At 41.7% G+C, this 21,957-nt stretch overlaps 1 protein-coding gene across 1 annotated transcript in view; it reads right to left on the bottom strand.

Annotated features, from left to right (window-relative positions):
* The window catches only part of TTC1 (tetratricopeptide repeat domain 1), a 41,948-nt gene extending 25,854 nt beyond the window's left edge, over positions 1-16,094 (bottom strand). Inside the window, exons 1-4 of the mRNA XM_016213998.2 lie at positions 16,064-16,094; positions 14,675-15,031; positions 1,764-1,824; positions 561-673 (exon numbers count right to left, since the gene is read on the bottom strand). Coding sequence (XP_016069484.2) covers positions 561-673; positions 1,764-1,824; positions 14,675-15,001 — 501 coding nt within the window. The 5' untranslated portion in view covers positions 15,002-15,031; positions 16,064-16,094. The remainder of the gene's footprint in view (positions 1-560; positions 674-1,763; positions 1,825-14,674; positions 15,032-16,063) is intronic.
* Positions 16,095-21,957: the final 5,863 nt, after the last annotated feature.

The following is a 21,957-nucleotide window of genomic DNA, read 5'->3' as shown; positions in this document are numbered from 1 at the left end:
TATATTCCCCCTACTACCCCAGGTTCTCAGTCCTTTGGAAATGCAAAGTGCTTCTGAACTTTCCCTGACACCTATTTTGCATTTAAGGGCATCGCTCATCCCAACTGGTGGACATTCCTCCCCATGTCCATACTCTCAACAGAGAAATGAGAATCTCAGGAAGAAGTATCCTGAAATCCAGAGTTTTCATCAGTGTTTCCTCTTGGGTCTTTATCTAGAATTCCAGAGGCCTCAAACGAGTGCTGGAGCTATTCCAGGCCACACGCTGCTAAGGTCTGTGCTTCATTAACCTTCCCCAAGTTTGTTATAAAGAAGGCTGGCAAAGTTTCTACCAAAGTGTCCACCCACACACTTTAATGAGGAATGTTAGCAGTAATCTGACTCAAGTTTTTCAAAATATGCTTGTATCTTTCCTGTAACCTTTATATCAGGGAAATATATAAACAGGAAAAGGGAGGCACCAACGTTAGGGCCCTATGCTAGTTTCTAGAGAGAAGCTATCCTACAAAAACACTGCAAATTCACGTGCTTCTTAAAACGAAAAGGCCAATGTTACATACCTGTTTCATCCTTGCAGCAGCTCTATTTGAAAACAGAATAGACCTGTCTTTCTGGAAGTAGGATGGGCACATCTGAAGGGCTTGGCTATAAGAACTTTCAGCTTCTATGTAATCTGAGAAGATAAAAGGTGAGATTATGATTTTATTCCTGATATGACTGTACTCTTCTCTATTCCACAGGATCTCGGAGTATACAGCTCTCCAGTCATAGGACAGAGGTCTCCAACAGAACGTCTAAATGCCCAGCTCCCATTAAGCTTATCAATTTAATAAGGAGTTTTGAGAGGGGGTTTGGGAACTGGACAGACAAAAGAGACTGAAGTCTGGGATTAATGGCCTGTTGACCAAAGACCCTAAAAGAGAACATGGTGATAAATTTATATATTCATCGCCACACAGAATGATGGACAGGGTCCTAAAGGAAAATTGCCTAGTCATGTCTTTCTCAGGTTGGAAATAGTAAATACTAAAATACAAAGAGATACGTTTTCAAAATCAGAACCATTAGTTCCTTTTGAACAAAAGAGGTGATGACTGATTAAACCAGGATAAAAGAAAAAAAATTTTAACCTAAACATAACTAGGGAAATATGTTCCCACTCCTAGATTCTTAAAGCACCTACCCTTTAAGATGTGACAACGGCTATCATAAGATCAGTTTCCCAAAATTATCCGAATGAGCGGACTTATTCTGAAGCATAGAGAAAATCCAAAAGGATGTGAAGAGCACCTCTCTGCTTACATCAACCAAAAAAAGAGGCACATGAAAGAGCAGCCCAGGTACCGCAGAGCTCCTCGTGGGCCCTGCTGGAACCCGCGGGCTGGCTTTTATAGTGCTGTTGCAAAGTGAGGAATGGGGCCCTGGTTTTACAGCAGTGCAGCAAAGAGCCTTTTAACATTCCAGGTTAGAGATTTCCAAAGCCACAGCTGAAGAGTTTTCCTCCCAGTTTCTGGATTTATAGAGAGTGGATTACAGAAAAGAAGAACTATGCCTGTGCCAAGAGACACATGATAACTGGTCGCTGTCAGCTGAGAACGATTTGAACCTGGTAAAAAACAAAATTCCAAGTGCCAGGAGGCAGGCTGCATTGTGAGCAGTTTATTTGCTAGTTGTTTCCAAATGTTCTTTGGGGGTTTCTCCACAGACTCTACGAAAGAAAGAGTGAAGGTGAGAAGGCATCAGGGCTGAAGTGGTTCTCTTACCTCCTTTCTTAAACTGCTCATTTCCCTCCTCCTTCAGTCTAGTGCTCTCTTCTCTTCTTTTCTAAAAGAGACCAGAGAATGACAGACATAATTGTCACAATGTTATTTTAAGTGAACGAAATGGTCGGCTTTCTTTACAAAGCAGGTTAACAGGCAGCAACTTGACTTTTGAGAACTGGGTCAGTTCTATCTAAATCTCCAACAGATACAGAGAAAAACACATAACCATCTGGCTAATCGCCAACACATTACTGACTGTGTTTAAAATGCAAACCCTAGGTTTCCTATGTTTCTGTTTTTTGTACAGAATGGTAATTCAGATATCATTTAATTTCTATTTACTCAGACTGAAACTAAACAACATACTCACTGGTATATACACCACTGTAAATTCAAATTCTGTATGTGCTGCTTATTAATCGTATGATCTTGGAAAACTTCCAGATCTTTCTCAGTCTTATTTTCTTCATCTGAGAAATGAGGCTTTAACACTTTTATGGATCAATACAATAAAATACATAAAGCTCCCAATACAGTGCCTAGCAAATAAGGGCTCACTAAATATGAGCTAAGATTCTTCTGTAAAATAAGTAATTTAAAACTTATTTAGCTACAAACTGTGGTTTGTGTCACAGAGACACAGGTATTACGGCAGAGTGCATTGTGGGGGATGTGCCTCGCCTGCAGGGTCAGGGCAGCATGCTGCCAGCAGCTTAACACAAGGAAATTTGAAGAGATTCCAATAAATGAATCTCCCTTTTCTTAGCTTCTTCAAACAACTCAGAAATTCACACAGATGCCCGAGCACCCATCAAACTCAAAGGCCAAGTGAAGGTTACTCTGGAGAGCAACGATTGCACATGACGTGCTTTCAGCCTGAACATCAGTGCACACAAGCAAAACCACAGAAGTCACCCCGCCTGCCACCTTTGGACACTGTGGGTTTTTTTAAATAAATAAAAAAAAAAACCCAAAACAAACAAACAAAAAAACCAAAAAGGGAGAAAATACAGTTAGTAGGGTATTTCACGCACAGGAGAAGCCTGGAGCCTAAACCACTGATACTCTTAACATTAGGAACCAAAGTAAAAATATGTCTCTGGAGATTTGTAAATATGCTGTTGGGTGCTTCCTAAACACCTAATTATTATACTCCCGATGAAACAGAGCACTTGATGAATCTCAATAAAGAAATGAAAAGCTGGGTAGGGAATAAACTAAATCTAATTTTTATAGTAGCTACTAAGTGCCAGATGCACAGCAGATACAATGACAATTCATTTTAAGATATAACATATCTGAAGGGCTATTCTAAGGGAGTAGAGAAAAAAATAAAATGGGAGGTGGTGGTGGGACTCAAATATAAGAATGTGGCCACATTTACCTACTACTACCCAGGAGGGAGGTGCTTGGATTATAATGTTCTCTACTGTATTGCGTAGCATTTTTGGATGCAAGCAAAGACTATCTTAGGCAAAAAGTTTTAAGGGGGGAGGTTTACTGAAGAGATAGTGGGGGCTCATAGAATCCATGAGAGGCCTAAAATACAAGCTTAGAAAACAGGCAGATATCAAGGCAGCTCTGTTAAGTCAAGAAGCAAGAAGACACTAAGTGTCTTTTAGTGGAAAAGTCTGGCGAAGACAGGCTTGTAATAGGAGCAAATGAGTCCTAACCATTCCCCCCTCTTTGCTACACCTAGATTCAAAGTCTTGATCAGAAGCATCAAATGAGCCAAGTGTAGTTCACATGCCTTGGCTGTCAGAGAGCGGATTGAGGGACATGGGTACAGTCACTTAACAAGATTACAATACAAAAAAATTCCTCCAAGTATAAAGGGGGGGTCGGATGCATAAGCCAAGAAAACCCCGTAATAAATCTAGTTAAGAGTTATTTCAACCTCAAATAGCCAAAGCAACCCTGAGAAAGAACAAAACTGGAGGTATCATGCTGTCTGATTTCAAACTCTATTACAAAGCTATAATAATTAAAACAGTATGGTACTGGCATAAAAAACACATACATTGGTCAAGGGAACAGAATAGAGCCCAGAAATAAACCCAGGCATACATGGTCAATTAATTTATGACAAAAGAACCAAGAATGTACAATGGGGGAAGGACAGTATTTTCAATGGTGCTGGGAAAACTGGACAGCCACACGTGAAAGAATGAAACAGAACCACCATCTTATACCATACACAGAAATTAACTCAAAATGCACTAAAGGGAGAAATGGGGGACACATCTATAATACTCTCAACAATTTAAAAAATGCACTAAAGATCTGAATGTTATACCTAAACCCATAAAACTCCTAGAAGGAAATAGAAGTAAGCTCCTTAACTAAAAAGTCTTGGTGTTGATTTTCTGAGTCTGAAACCAAAAGCAAAGGCAACGAAGGTCAAAATAAGTGAGTGGGATCACATCAAACTAAAAAGCTTTTGCAGAGCAAATGAAACCATCAACAAAATGAAAAAGCAACCTACTGAATGGGTATCCACAAATATCTACAAATCATGTATCAGATAAGGGGTTGACATCCAAAATATATTGGAAAAACTCATACAACTTAATGGCAAAAAACAAAAACCCAATGAAGAAATTGGCAGATGACCTGGACAGACATTTTTCTAAGGCAGACATACATATGGCCAACAGATACATGAAAAAGATGTCCAACATCATTAAGTTATTAGGGAAAAGCAAATAAAAACCACAATGAGATTCACCTCACATCTGTTAGGATGGCTATTATCAAAAGGACCAATAACAAGGCTGGAGAGGATGTGGAGAAAAAAGGGGCCCTCATTCACTGCTGGCGGTGTAAACTGGTGCAGCCACTGTGGAAACAGTATGGGGGTTCTTAAAAAATTAAGACTAGAGCTACAATACGAGCCAGCAAGCTTCTGTGTATCTACTACCCACATTTGAAAACACTCATAAAGATATATGTACCCCTATGTTCACTGCAACACTTACAATAGCCAAGACATGGAAACGACCCAGATGCCCACTGCTGTGTGACTGGGTGGAGAAGATGCGGTGCATACAGACAATGGAATACCACTCGGCCATAAAGAAGATGAAACACTGCCATTTGCAACAGCCCGAAAGACAAAAATTGTATGACTACTCACGTAGGATACAAAACAAAAAGCAACAAATGAGCAAACAAAACAAAAACGAACTCATTCTTACACAAAACAATGATGGTTACCAGAGGGGAAGGAGGTAGGGGGAGGGGAGAGTGCGTAAAGAGGACCAAATATATGACAAGGGACGAAAACTACACTTTTGGGGGTAAGCATGCAAAAGTACATAAATGTTGCCCTGGCCAGTGAGCTCCGTGGTTAGAGCGTGCCCACACTCACCGAAGAGTCATGGGTTCGATTCCTGACCTCAGTCCGGGCATATGTGGGAGGCAACCAATCGATGTGTCTTTCTCACATTGAGATGTTTCTTTCTCTCCCCCTCTCCCTCTATCTAAAAAGCAATGGAAAAATATCCTCCGGTGAGGATAAAATAAATTTTAAAAGGAAGAGAATGTATAGATATTGAATTATAATGCTGTGCATCTGAAATATAACATTTACATAATATTTTTAACCAATGTTATCCCAATAAATTTAAAAATTACAAAACAATTTCAGTTAAGGTAAAAATAAAATACTATAAATATTAGTGATTCATTTCATTAACTTTAAATTCACACACCATGCATCGCTGTCCAATAAAGTTCTAATAGCGAAATGAAAAGTTGGTTTCACATTAGAAAATATATCAATGCAAGGTAACATGTTACTAAGTTAAAAGAGAAAATTATATGATTTTCATGAATAAATACATCACAGGTCTTAAAGGCTTTTAATATATTTTAAAATGTTATTTCAAAAACAAAAATTCTTGCCAGGCAGGCGTGGCTCAGCAGTTGAGCATCGACCTAGAATCCAGGAGATCGCGGTTTGATTCCCGGTCAGGGCACATGCCCAGGTTGTGGGCTCCATCCCCGGTTGGGGGCGTGCAGGAGGCAGCTGATCAATGACTCTTTCATCACTGAAGTTTCTCTCTCTCTCTCCCCCCTTCTCTCAAATCAATAAAGATGTATTTTAAAAAGTTGGGGGAAATGCAAGTTTCTCATGCCCCTCCCCTGGAAAAAAAGTGCATCATGAAATTATAGGACTTTTTAAAAAAAACAAACCAAACCAAAACAAAAATTCTTTACAGGTCAACTCATCAATAGAGTTTAATGTCCATCCTTTAACAAATTCCAATCTCCTCTACTTTAATCTCAAGCCACTTTTTTAATCTAAATCTGTTCTCCAGTGCCAAGTCATCAGGAATGTTCTGACCACAGATGAATCACTCAGCCTACAAGGCCAGCTCCTGGGAAGTGTGTGTTAGCATGTGTGTAAGAGTTTAATTAATCATTCTTTAGTAAATTTAGAACATTAAGACCCCACTGGGCAAAGCCTAGATCCAAGGTACACGCAGAAGGAATTACTGATAGAGGGCCAACCTGAGCAGCCAGCCCAAGAAAAGTGCATAGTGTCTTTATAACTGGGACTAAAAGTTGAACTGGCAAAGAAAAGGGCTCCAGAACATCTTTCTAAGGCCAATTATTCTTGGGAAGGCATTTTATTTTTTTGACTGATCAATCACAACTTGGTGACCCATTAAGCAATAAACACTGGAAAGGAGCTGCTGGCTTCCACAGATTGTGTAAAGTGAGGATTAATGCAATTATCGATATCGTGCTGAACATCTCCTTGGAAACAGCTAAAAATAGCACTCTGAAGAGAAAGCTGCACTATCTCCCAGCTGTGCCAAGAGGCTAACTTGATCCCAGTACAAAGACAAGAGTTTATTCTGCTGCTGGAACAGTCTTTCTCCAAAGGATGGCACGCACACTGTGTAATGATACTGGAATCCAAGGACAGATTTTATAGTGTGCAAGTCCTACTTAACATGCTAAGTGCCAGAAGCAGTCACAGAAATGACTGCTACTCTGCAGCATTATCAGGTGCAGATCTGTCCAGGCTCCGGTCTAATGTGGTTGGGAGCCTATCACAGGCCTCAACAATGCCTTTTAACACATTCCAGAGCCTCACAGGGAAACATCTGCTCTAGAATTCTATCTCCATAACAGCGGGAACCCAAGAACTTTACAGGGCTCTTTACCCTTCACTGAAAACTCAGGGGAAACAGTGACATCATTCCGCATTGTAAAACCAGCGTAGGAACCATCAAGGAAATACCCAAACAGACGCTGCCCTCGATAAATGGAGTTTATTTCAACAGTTATTACCACAACTGCAAACTTCAGCCTGGTATTCAGAGTTCACCGTAACATACACCAGTACAGCATTTCACTGCTTAAAATTTGCTGTCACACACATTAGCTCATAAGAGGTGGGCACGATGGTATTTAACTATCCATTTTACAGGTAAGCGAATCAAGATTCAGAAATCTATCCTGTATACATCAAACTTCCACTCCGACCTGCTCAACCCCATCTCCTGCTACTACCCCACGCAAGTCCTCTCTTCTACAGAGTCTGACTTCTTTGTTGTCTCTCAAAACTCACCATGCTCAGTCTTCATTCCATCCTTTTGCTTATGCTTATGTTTCTCGTCCACCATCTTCCTCCCAACCGTCCAAACCAAATTTTCCCCCTTTCAAAGTCTAGCACAAACCCTATCTCCTCTCAAGGGCCACCTTTCACTTCCTTCCCACATGACTGCCTGGATCCTAGGTCGACACTCAACCGCTGAGCCACCCCGGCCGGGCATAGTTAGATTATGGAGGCAAAGATGACTTTCAAAAATGGTGCTGGGACAACCTGGTCATTTGGAAAAGGGTAAAATTAGAGCTGTATGTCACAGCACACACAAGAATAAACTCCAAGCGGACTGGAGGTCTAAATGTAAAAAGTGAAACCATACAAGTACTAGGAAAAAACACAGGTTAATTCCACTTTAAACTCGGTGTGAGGAAACAGCTTTCTAACTGGCTCAAAACCTAGCGAGGATGCCAAGTGATACAACTTTAAATCTTGGTGGAACCTGGCAAAAACGTCAGAAGGTGCTGCTCCATTTCTGTACCAACCATAAAGCCCCCGCTCTCGACCAGAGGCCCTCTCAATGCAGTGGCTGACTCGGAATGTCCTCTACACTTAGGTCGGCGAATGCAACAAAAGCATACTTGACTTGTAGCTTACAAGTGAAAACGCCTTCTATCATTATTCAGTGACAAAAGCTTACATTAAATATGTTTAAAAATATTCTCTTAAATAATTCTGCAGTGAGCATGTATTTAATAGACAACAGGGAGAAAGCCAAGAAAGAGGTTCACATCAGCAATTTCCATATTGCAAATCTATCAGCAGCTCTCTGCTGCCCTCCTGCAGCTTTGTAAAGTAATTGCTACAAAATAAAACAAGTCCAGCATGGTCACCAGAGATCAATCACATCTGGGTAAAAAGGAGACTTAAAAAAGGCACCTACTTGCGAAAGAGCTGGAAAAGGGAGGCACATCCTGTGCAAACCCCCTGAACCTGCCCCCAAAGCCCCCTTTTCCCTGATTTCTTAGTGAGCCAAAGCAGCCCAGCCTAGGCCATTTCCCCAGCCCTTCCTTGTTTCACTGTCCCCAGCTTTAATAAACATCCTCTAAAATTCACCTGGACTTGTGCTGTGAACCTTTTCCTGCATGAAGTCAATAACCCACACACCACCAGCTGGTCCTAGGCAACCTGGTTCAGGGCCAGGTCCCCTTTCTGGTAACAGAAACATGGAAATCAAAAGAATCAAGTAACATAGGATTTAGGAAAAAAAGAGAAAGATAAAGGATGGGTATAAAACTTCTGTTCTAACCAATACTTCAATAATGGTTCCTTGTTAAAAAATAAACAGCCTTAGAGGAAAGAACAATCCTTTACTTTTTCAGAGCCTAAGGAAAATGTTTTAAAATCCAGATACCATGTGCTTTGGATGCATGTTCACCAAGTAAGGCTTTTGTATCCCTTACTTAAGTGGATCTATGTATGTATCTACTATGTGTAAATGAACTCCATGTGGAAACAACGGCACCAGGGAGCAAACCCATGAAAATGACTAAATCTGCATTTTGCTTCCAGATAAAAAAAGGTTTTTCATTTTCAGGCAAGAATTACATCACCAGGACCCTGAGAGACTCCAAGTTCCTCCATCTTCACCAAATCTGGAAGGGCATCACCGGCCATCCAGGAGCTGAAGCCAAGGATTCCTTCTCACTTCTGCCCTCCCAACAGAATCCACCCAGCCTCCCAAATGTCTTGTTAACTCTACTTCCCAAATGTGTCTTGAAATCACTCACTTCTGTCCACTTGATCCACAGTTCAGGCTACTACCATCTTGCCCAGGCTATGCATTAGGCCCTAATGGTCTCAATATCCCCACCCTTTATTTTCTGCACAACCACCAGAGCACTCTTAGTAAAATGTAAATGATGTCCATCTCCTCTGGCTTAAAACTACCCATCTGTTTCCTATTGCACTTGGAACAAGCTTGAAATTCCTTACCACCGCTCATGAAGTGTTCTGTGACCAGACCCTCACTTCACTACCTCACCCTCTTCCTGAGTCACTGCTCCGGATACTGGCCTCGCCCTTTCATTGCCTGCATGCCAAGGGTACACCAAGCTTGTAGTTACCTCAGAGCTGGCATGTTTAACACATCTTTCCCCTGTTCCCTCCGAGTCTTGGCTGAAATGCCACTTCCCCAGAGAGGCCGGCCTTCATCTGGAGCAGTCTTCCCCATCCCCCCGACCCTCCCACCCTCACCACTTCATCTTATCTTTTGCATACCTCCCAAGTAGAATACACTTACGAGTGAAAAGAAACTGTCTTAGTCACCACTGTGCCCTTCCAGGTCTCAAAGTCTGGCATGTGGAAGAAACGCGAGTATTTCTTGAACAAGTGAATGAGATAAAAATCTCTAACTTGTAAGACCAATTACTGGCCCTCACGGAAAGATAACCATACTGTTCATTCAACAGCTATTTAACGAAGAAAGACTATGTGCAAGGCCCCATGACTGTGGTCCTCAAACTTTTAGTGTGCATAAGAATTACCCAGGGAACTCCACTGAGGTCTAAGGATTCCAATGTGACAAGTAGTCCGTAAAAGGTGACTCTCTTGCAGGATCAATACCACCACAATATATTCTATAGGTCCCAATACTATAAGCATCTTTGTGTCATAATATTATACAATAATTCCCATCTCCTAGCAGATCTGTCCTTCACCTCAGCCAAGCCTTCCAGAATCTCCTCAAATGTCAGCTAAAATCCCAGTCCTCTGGGCTGTCGTATCTACATTTAGGTTTCCACAAAGTTAAGATTTGTTGCTGAAACGAACACACACGCACACAGCGCTTTCCTTAAGAGACTTTGCCTGTTTTTACCAAATCTTAACTGCCCTTCTCTTCCTTAATTCCTCTTGGTTTATGAGTTCTGCTGATTGGCACTCTTAAGTGTGGATTATCTTCTCAGCCACAGGGCAAGTTAAGTCAGCTTGAATAACATACTTAGGCTGCTAAGAGTTTCATGCTCCAACGACTGAGCAAGCCAGAGCCTCAGATTTTGGCTACTGATACTGATTCTGCCCAAAGGGAAACCTTTAGCAATACGTAGATCTTATGATAGCACTTCTTTCCCAAATCCTCAAAGGTCAGCTTTACGTGCTTTTGGTAAAAAATCCATCTTGGTTGTCAAGAATCAATTTTTATTTATATTCTGAAAATGGAATTACTTCTATTGTTTACAAATATAACACATGCTTACTATAAAAAAGCAAACAGTACAAAACTATATTACAACAAACTCCCTCCAAATCAGACCCCTCAAAGCTACCCATTTTTCATAATTTGGTGTTTATTCTTCCAAACTTTCATGTATAAACATATTTTCACATAGATCTTTAACTAAAATGAACCGTCACTGTTCTATAACCTAACACCTATGTATCTCTGCCCTCAGTACTCATGCTGAACTTCTATGACCAGATGTATGGGCATTTCTCCCAACTCCAACTCTATGAGGACCACCAGCTGGTGTCCTACAGTTTAACTCAACTCTGACACTACACACCTGGAAATAGCATCAGATCCCACAGGTTAAGGGGCCCAGCCCCACAAGACTGGCCCCAGTCTACCCCCACTTTAGAAGCCAACTCTAAGACCAGGCTTTCACCTCTGCTTTTGACCTATTGGAGGTTCCCACGACCTAATCCTCAGGTTCAATTTATTTGCTAGAGTGGCTCACAGAACTCTGGAAAACAATTTCCTTACTAGACAACTGGTTTATTATATAGGATATACCCCAAGAACAGTCAGAACAGATACATAAAGTAAGACATGTGCGATGGGGAACATACATGCCCCTGGATGTGTCATCCTTCTAGCACCTCCATGTGTTTATCAACTCAGTTCTCTAAACCCCATCCTTTTGGATTTTTAAGGGAGGCTTCACTATGTAAGAATGACTGACCAAGACATGGGTCATCAGTGATGAACTCAACCTCTAGCCCCTCGCCCCTCTCCCCTCTCAAGAGGTGGGGCTGAAAGCTCCAACTGACAGCCAGACTTCATCCTTAGGGCTTTCCAAAAGTTACCTGGTTAACATTAACTTAGGTGTGGTTGAAAGGGGCTTGTTACGAATAAAATACACCTTTACTTCTCATCACTTAGGAAATTCCAAGGGTTTTAGGTATCCTGTGTCAAGAACTTGACAAACACCAACTATATATTTCTTATTACAAATCATATTATCACTTAATTCATTTAACATTACATTATGGGCATTTTTCCATGTCATTTCTAAGATTTAGCTCCTTTTTAATAACTTCATTGTACACTACTGCATAAATATGCCAAAAATATTTAAAACAATATCCTCTATTTAATATTATTTCTAGTTTTCAAAAATTATGATGCTGCAACACATATTTTTATATACATCTGTGCATGTCTCTAATAACTTCCTTAAACGACTAGAAGAGAATCAGAGGTTTAAAGCTATGCTGTCCTGTAAGGTACTCAATAACCACATGTGACTATTTTAATTAACTGGAATAAAAAATTTAAAAATCCTATTTCTCAGCTATACTAGCCACATTCCAAGTGCTCAACAGCCAGATGACTGTTAAAATGTGGTAGCCAATGGCTAGTGACTACCGTATTGGACAGTGTAAATACAGAACATTCCTGTCACTGCTAAAGGTTCTATTGATAGCCCTGGTCTAAAGAAAAGTTCATATAAAACTTGACACCTGTATCCCATAAAAATGATGTAGCAATGTAAACTCCCAGCATGAGTTTCTATATCCTCTTGTCAGCATCAGACTGATGTTCTGGTCTGATAGATGAGACATAATGTTTCATTTACATTTGCATTATTAAAGTCTTTTCACATTTTTGGGCCATTTGTGCTTACTTTTCTTGTTGTTGAATTATCTGAACTTTGTCCATTTTAAGAGTCAAATTTAAAGGTATCCTATTCCCAATTACCTATAAACCCTAAGCATATGTGCAGCAAAGAGACCTTTCTTCAACTGTTTTGCTGGTTTCCTAATAATAATTTCACAAAGACATTTACCAAAACAGCATAAAAATAGCTAACAGAGTAGTACCATAGTGGAGTTAATGGTTTACATTTCTATAAAATAACGGCTATCACTGTAACATTACTTTTAGGAGATATAACAATATAACAATAAAATTTCAAATTAAGCTATGCAAAAATATGGGGTGATATATAAAATATATATAAATATATTATATTTATACTGAAAGTCTAGAATAGGAAAAACCAACCCATGGGATAGGAATGAGAATAGTGGTTCCCTGGGTTGGTAGGGGTTGGGAGGAGGAATGAATGGTCAAGCATACAAAGGTAGTTCCTAGCATAATGGAAATGTTCTCTCTTGATAGGGTGTGTTACATACAGCTGTCAAAACTCAATGACTTGCACACAATAGAACATAAACAGTTTCACTATATGTAAATTATACTTAAATTTTTAAAGGTTTAAAAAGTATTGTGCTATTTAGAATATACAATTGACAGCCCTAGCCGGTTTTACTCAGTGGTTAGAGCGTTGCCACGGAAGGGTCCTGGGTTTGATTCCGAGCCAAGGGCATGCACCTCGGTTGCCGGCTTAACCCCTGGCCCCCGAGGTCGGGGCATGTGTGGGAGGCAACCAATCGATGTGTCTCTCTCACATCGATGTTTCTCTCTCTCTCTCTCTCTCTCTCTCAGAAAAGCGATGGAAAAAATATCCTTGGGTGAGGATTAAAAATAAATAAATGAAAGAATATACAATTGATAGGCAATAAACGTAATTTTAAATATTTCTAGAACTTAAAATGTGATTTCCTGGCCAGGAAACACAAAAAGTTTTGCAAATTTTGCAGACTACGTATAAAATCAGAGCCAAACCACTCAACTGTCAAGCAGGTGACACTGTAGAAAATTCACTGTAATACCAGGGCAAAACATATTAAGGCATCAGAAAATTGCTACCATTTTTAACAAACATTTCTCTAAAAAGTCTGCACCAGTGATATGAAAGCTGAACCAAACATTCACTTTCTGGAAAACCATTTCCCTAATGTTATCAAACAGCACTTGATTTACTTTTCCGAGCCATTCCTGCTGAGGTAGTTTATGATCTTGGCTCATTTTTGCCCTTTATCATTCTCTTCTGGTGGCACACACTAATACAAAAGCTAGCACGCGTATGTTAAAGCCAAAAGATTGAATAATGACAAGTGCCTAAGGAGAGACCAAGAGAAGATGCTCCTCCCATCTCATGCTACCACCCCACTCCCACTGTCACTGCTCATTTATTATCTTGGCCCACTACCAATCAATCAACCTGTTCAGCGAGAGAGCTCTTCAGGGCTAAACTACAAGTCTTGTTCAAGTTCTTTGCATACAAGCTCAAATATCATGGTAACTTTTCAAACGACCTTGTTTATGAGATCAGAAGGATATGTGGAGGACACCAGGACTTCTGTCTCCAAAAGTGAAAGCTCGCCCAGTTAAGGATGGGGCGCAGAGGCAGGAAGGTGTATATTTTATTAGTATATTGGCCTTGTAGGGGGACAGCTGATTTTGTTATTAAATTCTAGATTATATTTTCTTTGGCTTTGGAATCAAACATATCTGGGTTTGAGAGTCAGTTACGCCATTTATGAGACACATGATCTTGGGCAAGTTACTTTATCACTCTGAATTCTGTTCTCTTATGAGGAATGCTAACAGTATACATTTCATAAGGCGTGTTGTGAAGATCAAATGTAAACACAAGTAACATTTTAAGCTCAGTGGCTGGCACATACTAGGTGCTTAACAAATTATAGCTACTATCATTCTGCATACACAATTCTGTTCCTTGAGAACGCTACGTAAATGATACAAGCCCCAGTCACTCCCCTCTGTAACCAAACTATCACCAGGACATTCAGGCAGTCATTTTTTTTTTGCTAACAAGGGACTAATATAAACAGGCAGCATTCCACAATTCTAAAGTCTAACAATGTCCATTACAAGAATTTCAAGAGCCAACCATAGATAAGTTTGCAAAAAAGCTAAAAGGTACATTTACAGGTTAGAAAAGAATTACACAAGATGAATATAAAAAATCAAAGTTCAAAGAAAAAGAAATGGAAATTTTTTGCTATGCAGACACTCTATGCTTTCCCATCCTGCTACTGATTTATTGCAGATGCATCACTACTAATGCAATCAAGACACAGACAGGTAAGTTAATCTTAACCACAGGTGATGCGGTTTATGACACAGTGTCGGCCACATTTATTCACTTTAAAAAAGCAGTTTACGTGGCAGATCATGTGCAATAAATAAAATACTTACCTGTTTCTCTTCCTCTGGCATGTCTTTTTCCAGTTCTAGTAGGTATTCTTCATCCAGTTCAGAGGAATTCACATCATCAGGTTTGTTCTCAACCTTGGCCACTCCTGGTTCCTCCTCAAATGAGGTGCTGCAGTCATGAAAGTGCTCCTCTTCTCCCTGGTCCTCCTGGGGATGGGCCTCAACATCCTCAAGCAGCTTGCTCTGGGGCTGGTGATCTTTGGGATTAGAAACTGAAGGACTAGCACATTCTGCTTCCTGGGGATCAGTAACTTTCAAACCATTGAACAGGTCCTCTGGAACCCTACAGTTTTCTGACTTCTCCCCCATGCTGAATCAGCCAGGAAGGTGAAGCTGGTTCTGGGAAAAGAGAAAACATATTTGGCAAAGTTGCTTATATTAAAAAAACAATCCTATCCAATCTAAACAAACTTCTCCATCAAAGCTCAAAATACACCCTAACTTCCTTTCACTAGCATTCATTATATATAAGTAGATTATCACGAGCCCATAGATAATGCCACACGTCATTTTAACTGATAACCCTTTCAGAACTTCTTATAAGCAACAAAAGAGACCGATTTTAATGTGACTCTTCCACTTTCCACTGCTCGAATATCCTGGGAACAGCAAAAAATAGGCAGAAGCTAAAACAATGGCAAGATAAATGAAGTGACCCAAAGCTTTATTTAGAACGAACAGCCAAGTCCTACATAAAATGCACCGTCTTTCCAGCACCCCACACGAAGGTCAAGAATACGTTCCTGGTGGAACTCAAAATGCAATCCGTGCCCAGTGATCATCAACTTCACCCCAACCCATCAGATGGGGCCCCTGAAGATTACAGTGGCAGGGGAACCCTGGCGCGGGTGGTCCAAATCAGGATCCCCGTGGGGGTCAAAATCAGGCACTAAGAGTGGTTCTCAGCCCTGGCTGCACAAGATAACAGCTGGGATGCGTGAGCCCAGATCTTATACTCCACAGATTCTGATTAATTGGTTTGACGTTGGGCTAGAGCATCTGTATTTTGAAAAAAGGCGTCTCAGGTGATTCTAATGTGCAGCCAACTGAGAACCGCTATGGGAGAAGCTGAGTCAGACGGTCACAGCCCCACCCCTGCGGTCGCAGTCAAGTCGCTCCAACGACCCTTGCGTAGCGACAAGAGCCTGAATTCGCACAGGCTCGTCCCAAGCAAACTTAAAACAGCAATATCTTAATAGGGTGACTTCGCCTCCACGGCAATGTTTTCGTCTCTCCCCGCTCCCGCGTCTACAGGAAGAACGCAGGAGTTTGAGGCCCCAGGAGTCAGACGAGCCCCCCAGCACTTCCCAACGATTCGCCCGCCGGCCGCGACCCTCACCGCCGACTAGAAAGACCCAGGGGCTTACTCACCGCTTCGCAGGTCCTCCCTGCTTCACCTTCCCAGCCTCCGAGATCCTCTACTTCCGCTCAGCAAGTACATTTCCGTCGGCGCCGACCAATGGCGTCGCTGTTGGCGGAGCATTCTGGGAAGTGTAGTGGACCGGCGCTGTGTGACGTCATTGTACGGACTGAAAGAAGAGTGGCGGTGGCCATCTTGGGTTACGGCCAGACTCCGCGTTTTAGCACAGAGGAGAAAAGGAAAAGACAGCGGCTGTCTCTGCTCCATAATCCTTCGCTCTGGCCTCTCTCCTCCCGGCAGCGTAAAGAGGAATCCTGAAGCCTGAACCTTGTCCAAAAACAGTTCTCCCTCTGACGGTCTTCAGAGTGTGCCTTTCAACGGGTCTACCGCTAACGCAGAACATTTTTCATGCTACTAAGTTGTTTGCCCTTTCCACACTCCCCGCGTGAATGCACAGGGGAGTTTTCCTGAATTCTCCACTGTTTTCACTACCTATGTTTTGTTTTGGAAAATACTTATAAAAAGCTTATTTAAGTTAGCATATAATGGGTGTCGTGTTACCTTAAATTTTTTTTAGCATTTATTAACTCATTTAAGTTCTGATCTCTAATGCAGTAGATATTGATAGGCATAACCCACATGAACAAAAGCTTTTCGTGGTCCTCAGTAATAGTTAAGCGTGAAGAGGTCTTGGAACCAAACGCCAACTGTTGCCCTGCAGATGCCATTCACGAAAAGTTCACGGCCGGGCGGGCGTGGCTCAGCGGCTGAGCATCGCCCTGGGATCCGGGCGATGGGGGCTCCATTCCCCGTCAGGGCGCGTGCTCGGCTGCGCGCTGGGCCCCCAGCAGGGGGCGTGCGGGAGGCAGCCGGTCAATGACTCCTGGATATTTCTCTCTCTTCCTCTCTCTGAAATCAAGAAAGATATATATATAAAAAAAGAAGAAATGTTGATTAGCCCCCAGGCATTGTGCTGGGAATTAAGACGTCCCTCAGGGTGGTCAGCCGGGCAGCAGCAACCGCAGCAGAGCGCCCTTAGCTTCTGTAATCCGCAGAGCCTGCTGCAGAGAGCCGGAGGGGCTCCTTCAGGAAGGAACGCAAACGTGTCTCTTTTATTTATGTCTAAATGAGGTAATTCATACAGTTCTATTTTTGTGTAAGTCAAAAGCTTTAACATACTAAAAGGAAACCTTAAAAATGTAGCAAAAATTTTTGAAACTTTTAAATATTTCTTAATTTTTAAAAATAGCAGGAACTTCACAGATGTAAGTGGTTAGGCCTCTTATGACCTATAAGAAGTCCTGTTGATTAAATTCTGGTGAGTTTTGGAGCAAAATAAATAAAATAAGCTTGAGTTACAATGTCAGCTTTTTTACTTTACTGGCTGTTCAGCTTTGGCCGATAATTCTAGTAGCTAACATTTATTGATTGTATGCTTAGGAGGTGCCGCATGCTGTGAAAAATGCTTTAGGTGGGTTATTTGATTATTTGAATTCTAATTCTGCTTCTGCCACTTGACTAGCTGTGTGACTTTGGGGCAAATTACTTAATGCTTCTAAATTTTAATACATAAATTGGGATGGGTAACTATTAAGTTTACTGGGAGAAAGAAATGATATCATCTAGAAGACAAGGAGCACAGGGCATGGCACACAGTGTTTAATGAATGTCAGATATAATAATGTGACAGGTCTTCTGACAGGAGCTGAGAACAGGAAACGAAAAGGAGACAGAGTCCCTGACATCCCACATCCCCAGGAGCTCATGAGCGGGTGGGAAGGAAGATGAAGGCACTACTGAGGTAATGGAAAGACACTTTTTCTTTCTACACCACGAAGAACCAACAGCCGCTGGCCTAGTTCCCTAACAAGACACAGGCATTCCTAGGAGATATTGCAGGTTCGGTTTCAGGCCACGGCAATAAAGCGAATCATTACTTTTTGCTGGTGGAGGGTCTTGCCTTCATTTGTGAGAAAACACAGCCTCTGTGAAGCACAGTAACAGGAGGTGTGCCTGCATCTGAGTTAGGCTGTTGAAAGAGGCTGTTCATTCAGAGAGGAAAACAGGAGAGGCTGAAGGCCTCAGGAACATATCAGGAGATTTTGGGGAATGTTTATGTTATCTGGAAATGATTCAGATAGTCAAAGAGTACTCAGGATTAAGTTTAATGTATAAGCCTTTTATTTATGTTTATTTAAATGACTTGCTTTTTTGGATTAGACATTAAATGGCTGACCAACATCTCGAGTTTTTTCCTTGTTGACGAATTTCGTAACAGAGGTAACATTGAGCTTATTTGATTAGTAAACCCAGGTAGAGAAAGTTGTACATTTGCATGACACTCAATATTGATAACAAATAAGACATGACTGTTTTTATTAAACTTTAACCAACTTTTATCAAAGATTATCCCAGGTCATGTTGTTATAGCTCGGAAACATAGTAAAAGCTCGGAAAATTCCAGGACAAGCGGACTAGGGAAACAGAGAGTTAAACAGCAGTCTGTGGCCACCTAGTAAATCCTATCTTCCCGAAACCAAGGACACTTAAGGTTTGCACTTCTCCTCCCCAGCCAGAGGGTAAATAGCTTAAATCACACTATTCAGGGAGACAGAGAACAGAAATCCATTTGCCAACCACACCCAAGGACAAATGAAGCTAAGAGAATACACCTCAGTTTGGTACAGCTGCATAACGCTGATGAGTATTCTGTTGAGGTCCTTCCCTAAGACCTCCCCTAAAGGGCCAGCCTTTAAAACCCCTGAAAATATAGGTCCCCAGGCAAGCTCTCCGCAGCCCCTAGGGTGGCACGCCAGCACCATCCAGTCTCCCCTCCGAGAGGACCCCATGAGGCTTGCAACCAGGGGAGCAATGGGCAGCGGCAGCTCGTCCCCAGCTTACCCCCGAACCTGTCTCCAAGGCCCCTTCTCTCTGGCTTCTCAGTGCGCGAAGGCAGCCCAGCCTGGGCTCTCCTGTTATTTCTGTGCACCTTTCTTGTTTCACTGTCCTAAGTATATTTTTGCTGCGGCCAATAAATTCCTTCTTACTTTGCTACACTTTGTCTCTTGACTGAAATCTTTCCCTCAAGAGATAAGAACCCCTCGAGGTTTTCATCATCTCCCCAGTAACAATGTGAACTTGAAAACATTTAGGTTAATTCCTACATTTCTCAGAGTATACTTAATTTATATAGTGCTTGTTTGTCTTTAAAACAATGGAATAGAGCTTTTTACAAATTAATTTTGGTAATACCATCCGGAGGTAGAAAAATGTCACATATCTATCTATATTATACATAGACATATATAAATGGACAGACAGACACAAACAGATCTTTCAAATTTTTTAGCCATGTCTCAAACTCAATAGAATAGTTAGATCCAAATTGTGTTTCTGGCAGACGGGCCAAGTTAAGGTTACCTGCTCAGATGGCCAGAGTCTCTTACTGAAGATATTTATTTACATGCTTTTAGAGTAGGGATCCTTTTAAAGCTGTTTTTGGTGTCATTTTGTATCTAAAAAGCTTCTGAATACCAAATAATGCATTCCATTGTCTCCCAGAAGTTTGAGATCCTCTCTCTTCAAGGGTGTTCCTTAAGATGGACTTATCTAAAACCCAGTTTCCCCAGAATGGCCACTACAATTCCAAATATCCAAAAGTTCATCCATTTTCCCCAAAAGGCACAGGAGTCTGGTCCAAGGACAAGGTGAAACCTATCTTGCTTTTGGATTCCCTAAAACATCTTAGCTATGAGGGGCCCTGTTTTCCAACAGCTATTCCAAAGTGCTGAGAATTGTGTGTTTTCCCCTCTTTTGAAGAGGATGGGTGACTTGCCTAGAAACTTCCACAGAAACAGATACCAGAAAACAAAACAGAAACAGAAAGCAAGTGTGCACAATACAGTTGGAGAGCTCAGAAGGCAGAGGGAGGGGAGCTCAGATCCAAGAAACACCCCCACATATAGTAACCTTAGCTGCAAGAAGGAGAAGTGGCCTTTGAAGGTGATCTATATCTCTAAAAACGTATATGGATATATGCTTGGCAGGAAAACTCAGCGGTCTTTCAGTGTCAAGCAAATGGCTCAGAGCCTGGTTAAAGATGAGGCCTTTGATGCTGGTGACGGATGGATGAAGGTACCATGCAAAGAGGAGACTGAGAGTCTCGGAGGCAGTCCTCCAGAAGGCTGCCAAGGCAAGCACCCTGCACTCGCTAACCTGATTGCCCAGCCCCCCTCTACCCCCACAACCTTGGTCATTTGGGCCAAGAAAGGAAATTTGTGCCCGAACCACAAACGGAATGACTGAGCTAGCACATTTTCCCCCCTGGGACTCATCAACTGCACCAAACAATATATTGAGTTAGGAAACATCCTTCCGACCTTCGCTTTTCTATATTAAATGTCCATGCCTATTTTGAAGCATAAAGCACTGAGTTCATGATGTACAAACCTTTGCAAGTTCAGGCAGTGGGCCAATTTGGGTCCAGCAGGTGGCAAGGGCAGGGTACAGAAGGAAAAGGGGAGGCTGGGTGTCAAGCACGGTGCTGAACATCTTCATCTGTCATTCTCCTCGCTGAATCCTCCCAGGCTCCCTTTGAATGGGGAGAACACCTTTTCCCTCCAAAAAGGAGACTGGTTTCTTCGTTGGTCTCTGATCAGGTCAAAGCAGAGGCAGTGAATATTTGGGGAGCTAAGTAACCTATAAATTCCTCAGCGAGCAGCCAAGCCCAGGATTCGGATCTCAGCACGGAGGTCTCCTCTCTGGGGGCTTGACTGTTAAGAGGACGCCTCTAACCACCCCCCACAGCTCCCATTATTTATTCTCTCCCACAGAAATCTGTTTCATGAACCATGGCACTTGATTATTTCCCAATTATTATACTCACCTCTTATTTGTGTGCTTTTTTTCCTGCTAGAAAGTAGAGTTTTAGAACAAGAGTTGGAACGCGTTTTCTGTAAGGGGCTAGGTAGTGAATATTTTAGGATCTGGGGGCCATGCGGTCTCTGCTGCAACTGCTGGACTGCTGTTGTCAGGTGAAAGCAGCCATAGACACCATGTAAACAAATAAGTGTTCCAATAAAACTTTATTTACAAAAAACAGACATCAGGCTGGACTTGCCCAGTGGGCTGTAGTTTGCCAACCCGTTTTAGAGCAAAGATTGTGGCATCAGATGAGCAGAGACTGAACCTCAGCTCAGCCCCTGACTAGTCCATAAAGTTTCAGAACAAGCTCCTTCCGCTCAATAAACTTCTGATTCCCTGTAACATGGGATAGAAACAGTATTTTTCTTCTGGGTGATTGGGAAGCATAAATGAATTAATATATGTAAAATACTTAGGACAGAGCCTCTCTTTCAAAGATTTGAATGTTAGAACATTAGCTTTAAGTTTCACTAGGGCAGGGGCCATTTATATCCCAAGTGCTTGACACAATGCCTTGCAAAGGTAGATACTCAAGAAACACTTGTCAGCAAGTGAACGAATGAATGAATGAGCGAGTGATCTTTTACTAGTCCCAAGATATAAAAATCAGGGTTTATTTGTTGTTGTTTTAAAAAATATAAAAGTAGGCTTTACTTGTTCTTTTTCAGTAGCATTAACATTTCCCCTAAGCCTAATTTTTAGCTGGGTTCTCTATACAGCTCAGATCCCAGCATCAGACTGAAATTCTCTCAAAGCCAGAAAAAGGGGGAGCTTCCATTGCACAGAACATCCTCTCCAACAAAAACATCCCGAGCATTTCCATAAATCATGGGGGAAACTGATCAAAATACCAGCTTGTTTCGGAGCCATCTTTCCTGGCCAAGCTGACCAGCTGTGTCTTTGAGTTCAAGACCAAAAGCATTCTGTAACATGCCAAACATCATTTGAGGTTCTTTCTAAAACATAATTGAACAAATAAGAT

Source organism: Miniopterus natalensis, chromosome 4 (assembly GCF_054644295.1).
Source record: "Miniopterus natalensis isolate mMinNat1 chromosome 4, mMinNat1.hap1, whole genome shotgun sequence".
In the NCBI taxonomy this organism is placed as follows: domain Eukaryota; kingdom Metazoa; phylum Chordata; class Mammalia; order Chiroptera; family Miniopteridae; genus Miniopterus; species Miniopterus natalensis.
This window is presented reverse-complemented; position numbering and strand designations above follow the sequence as displayed.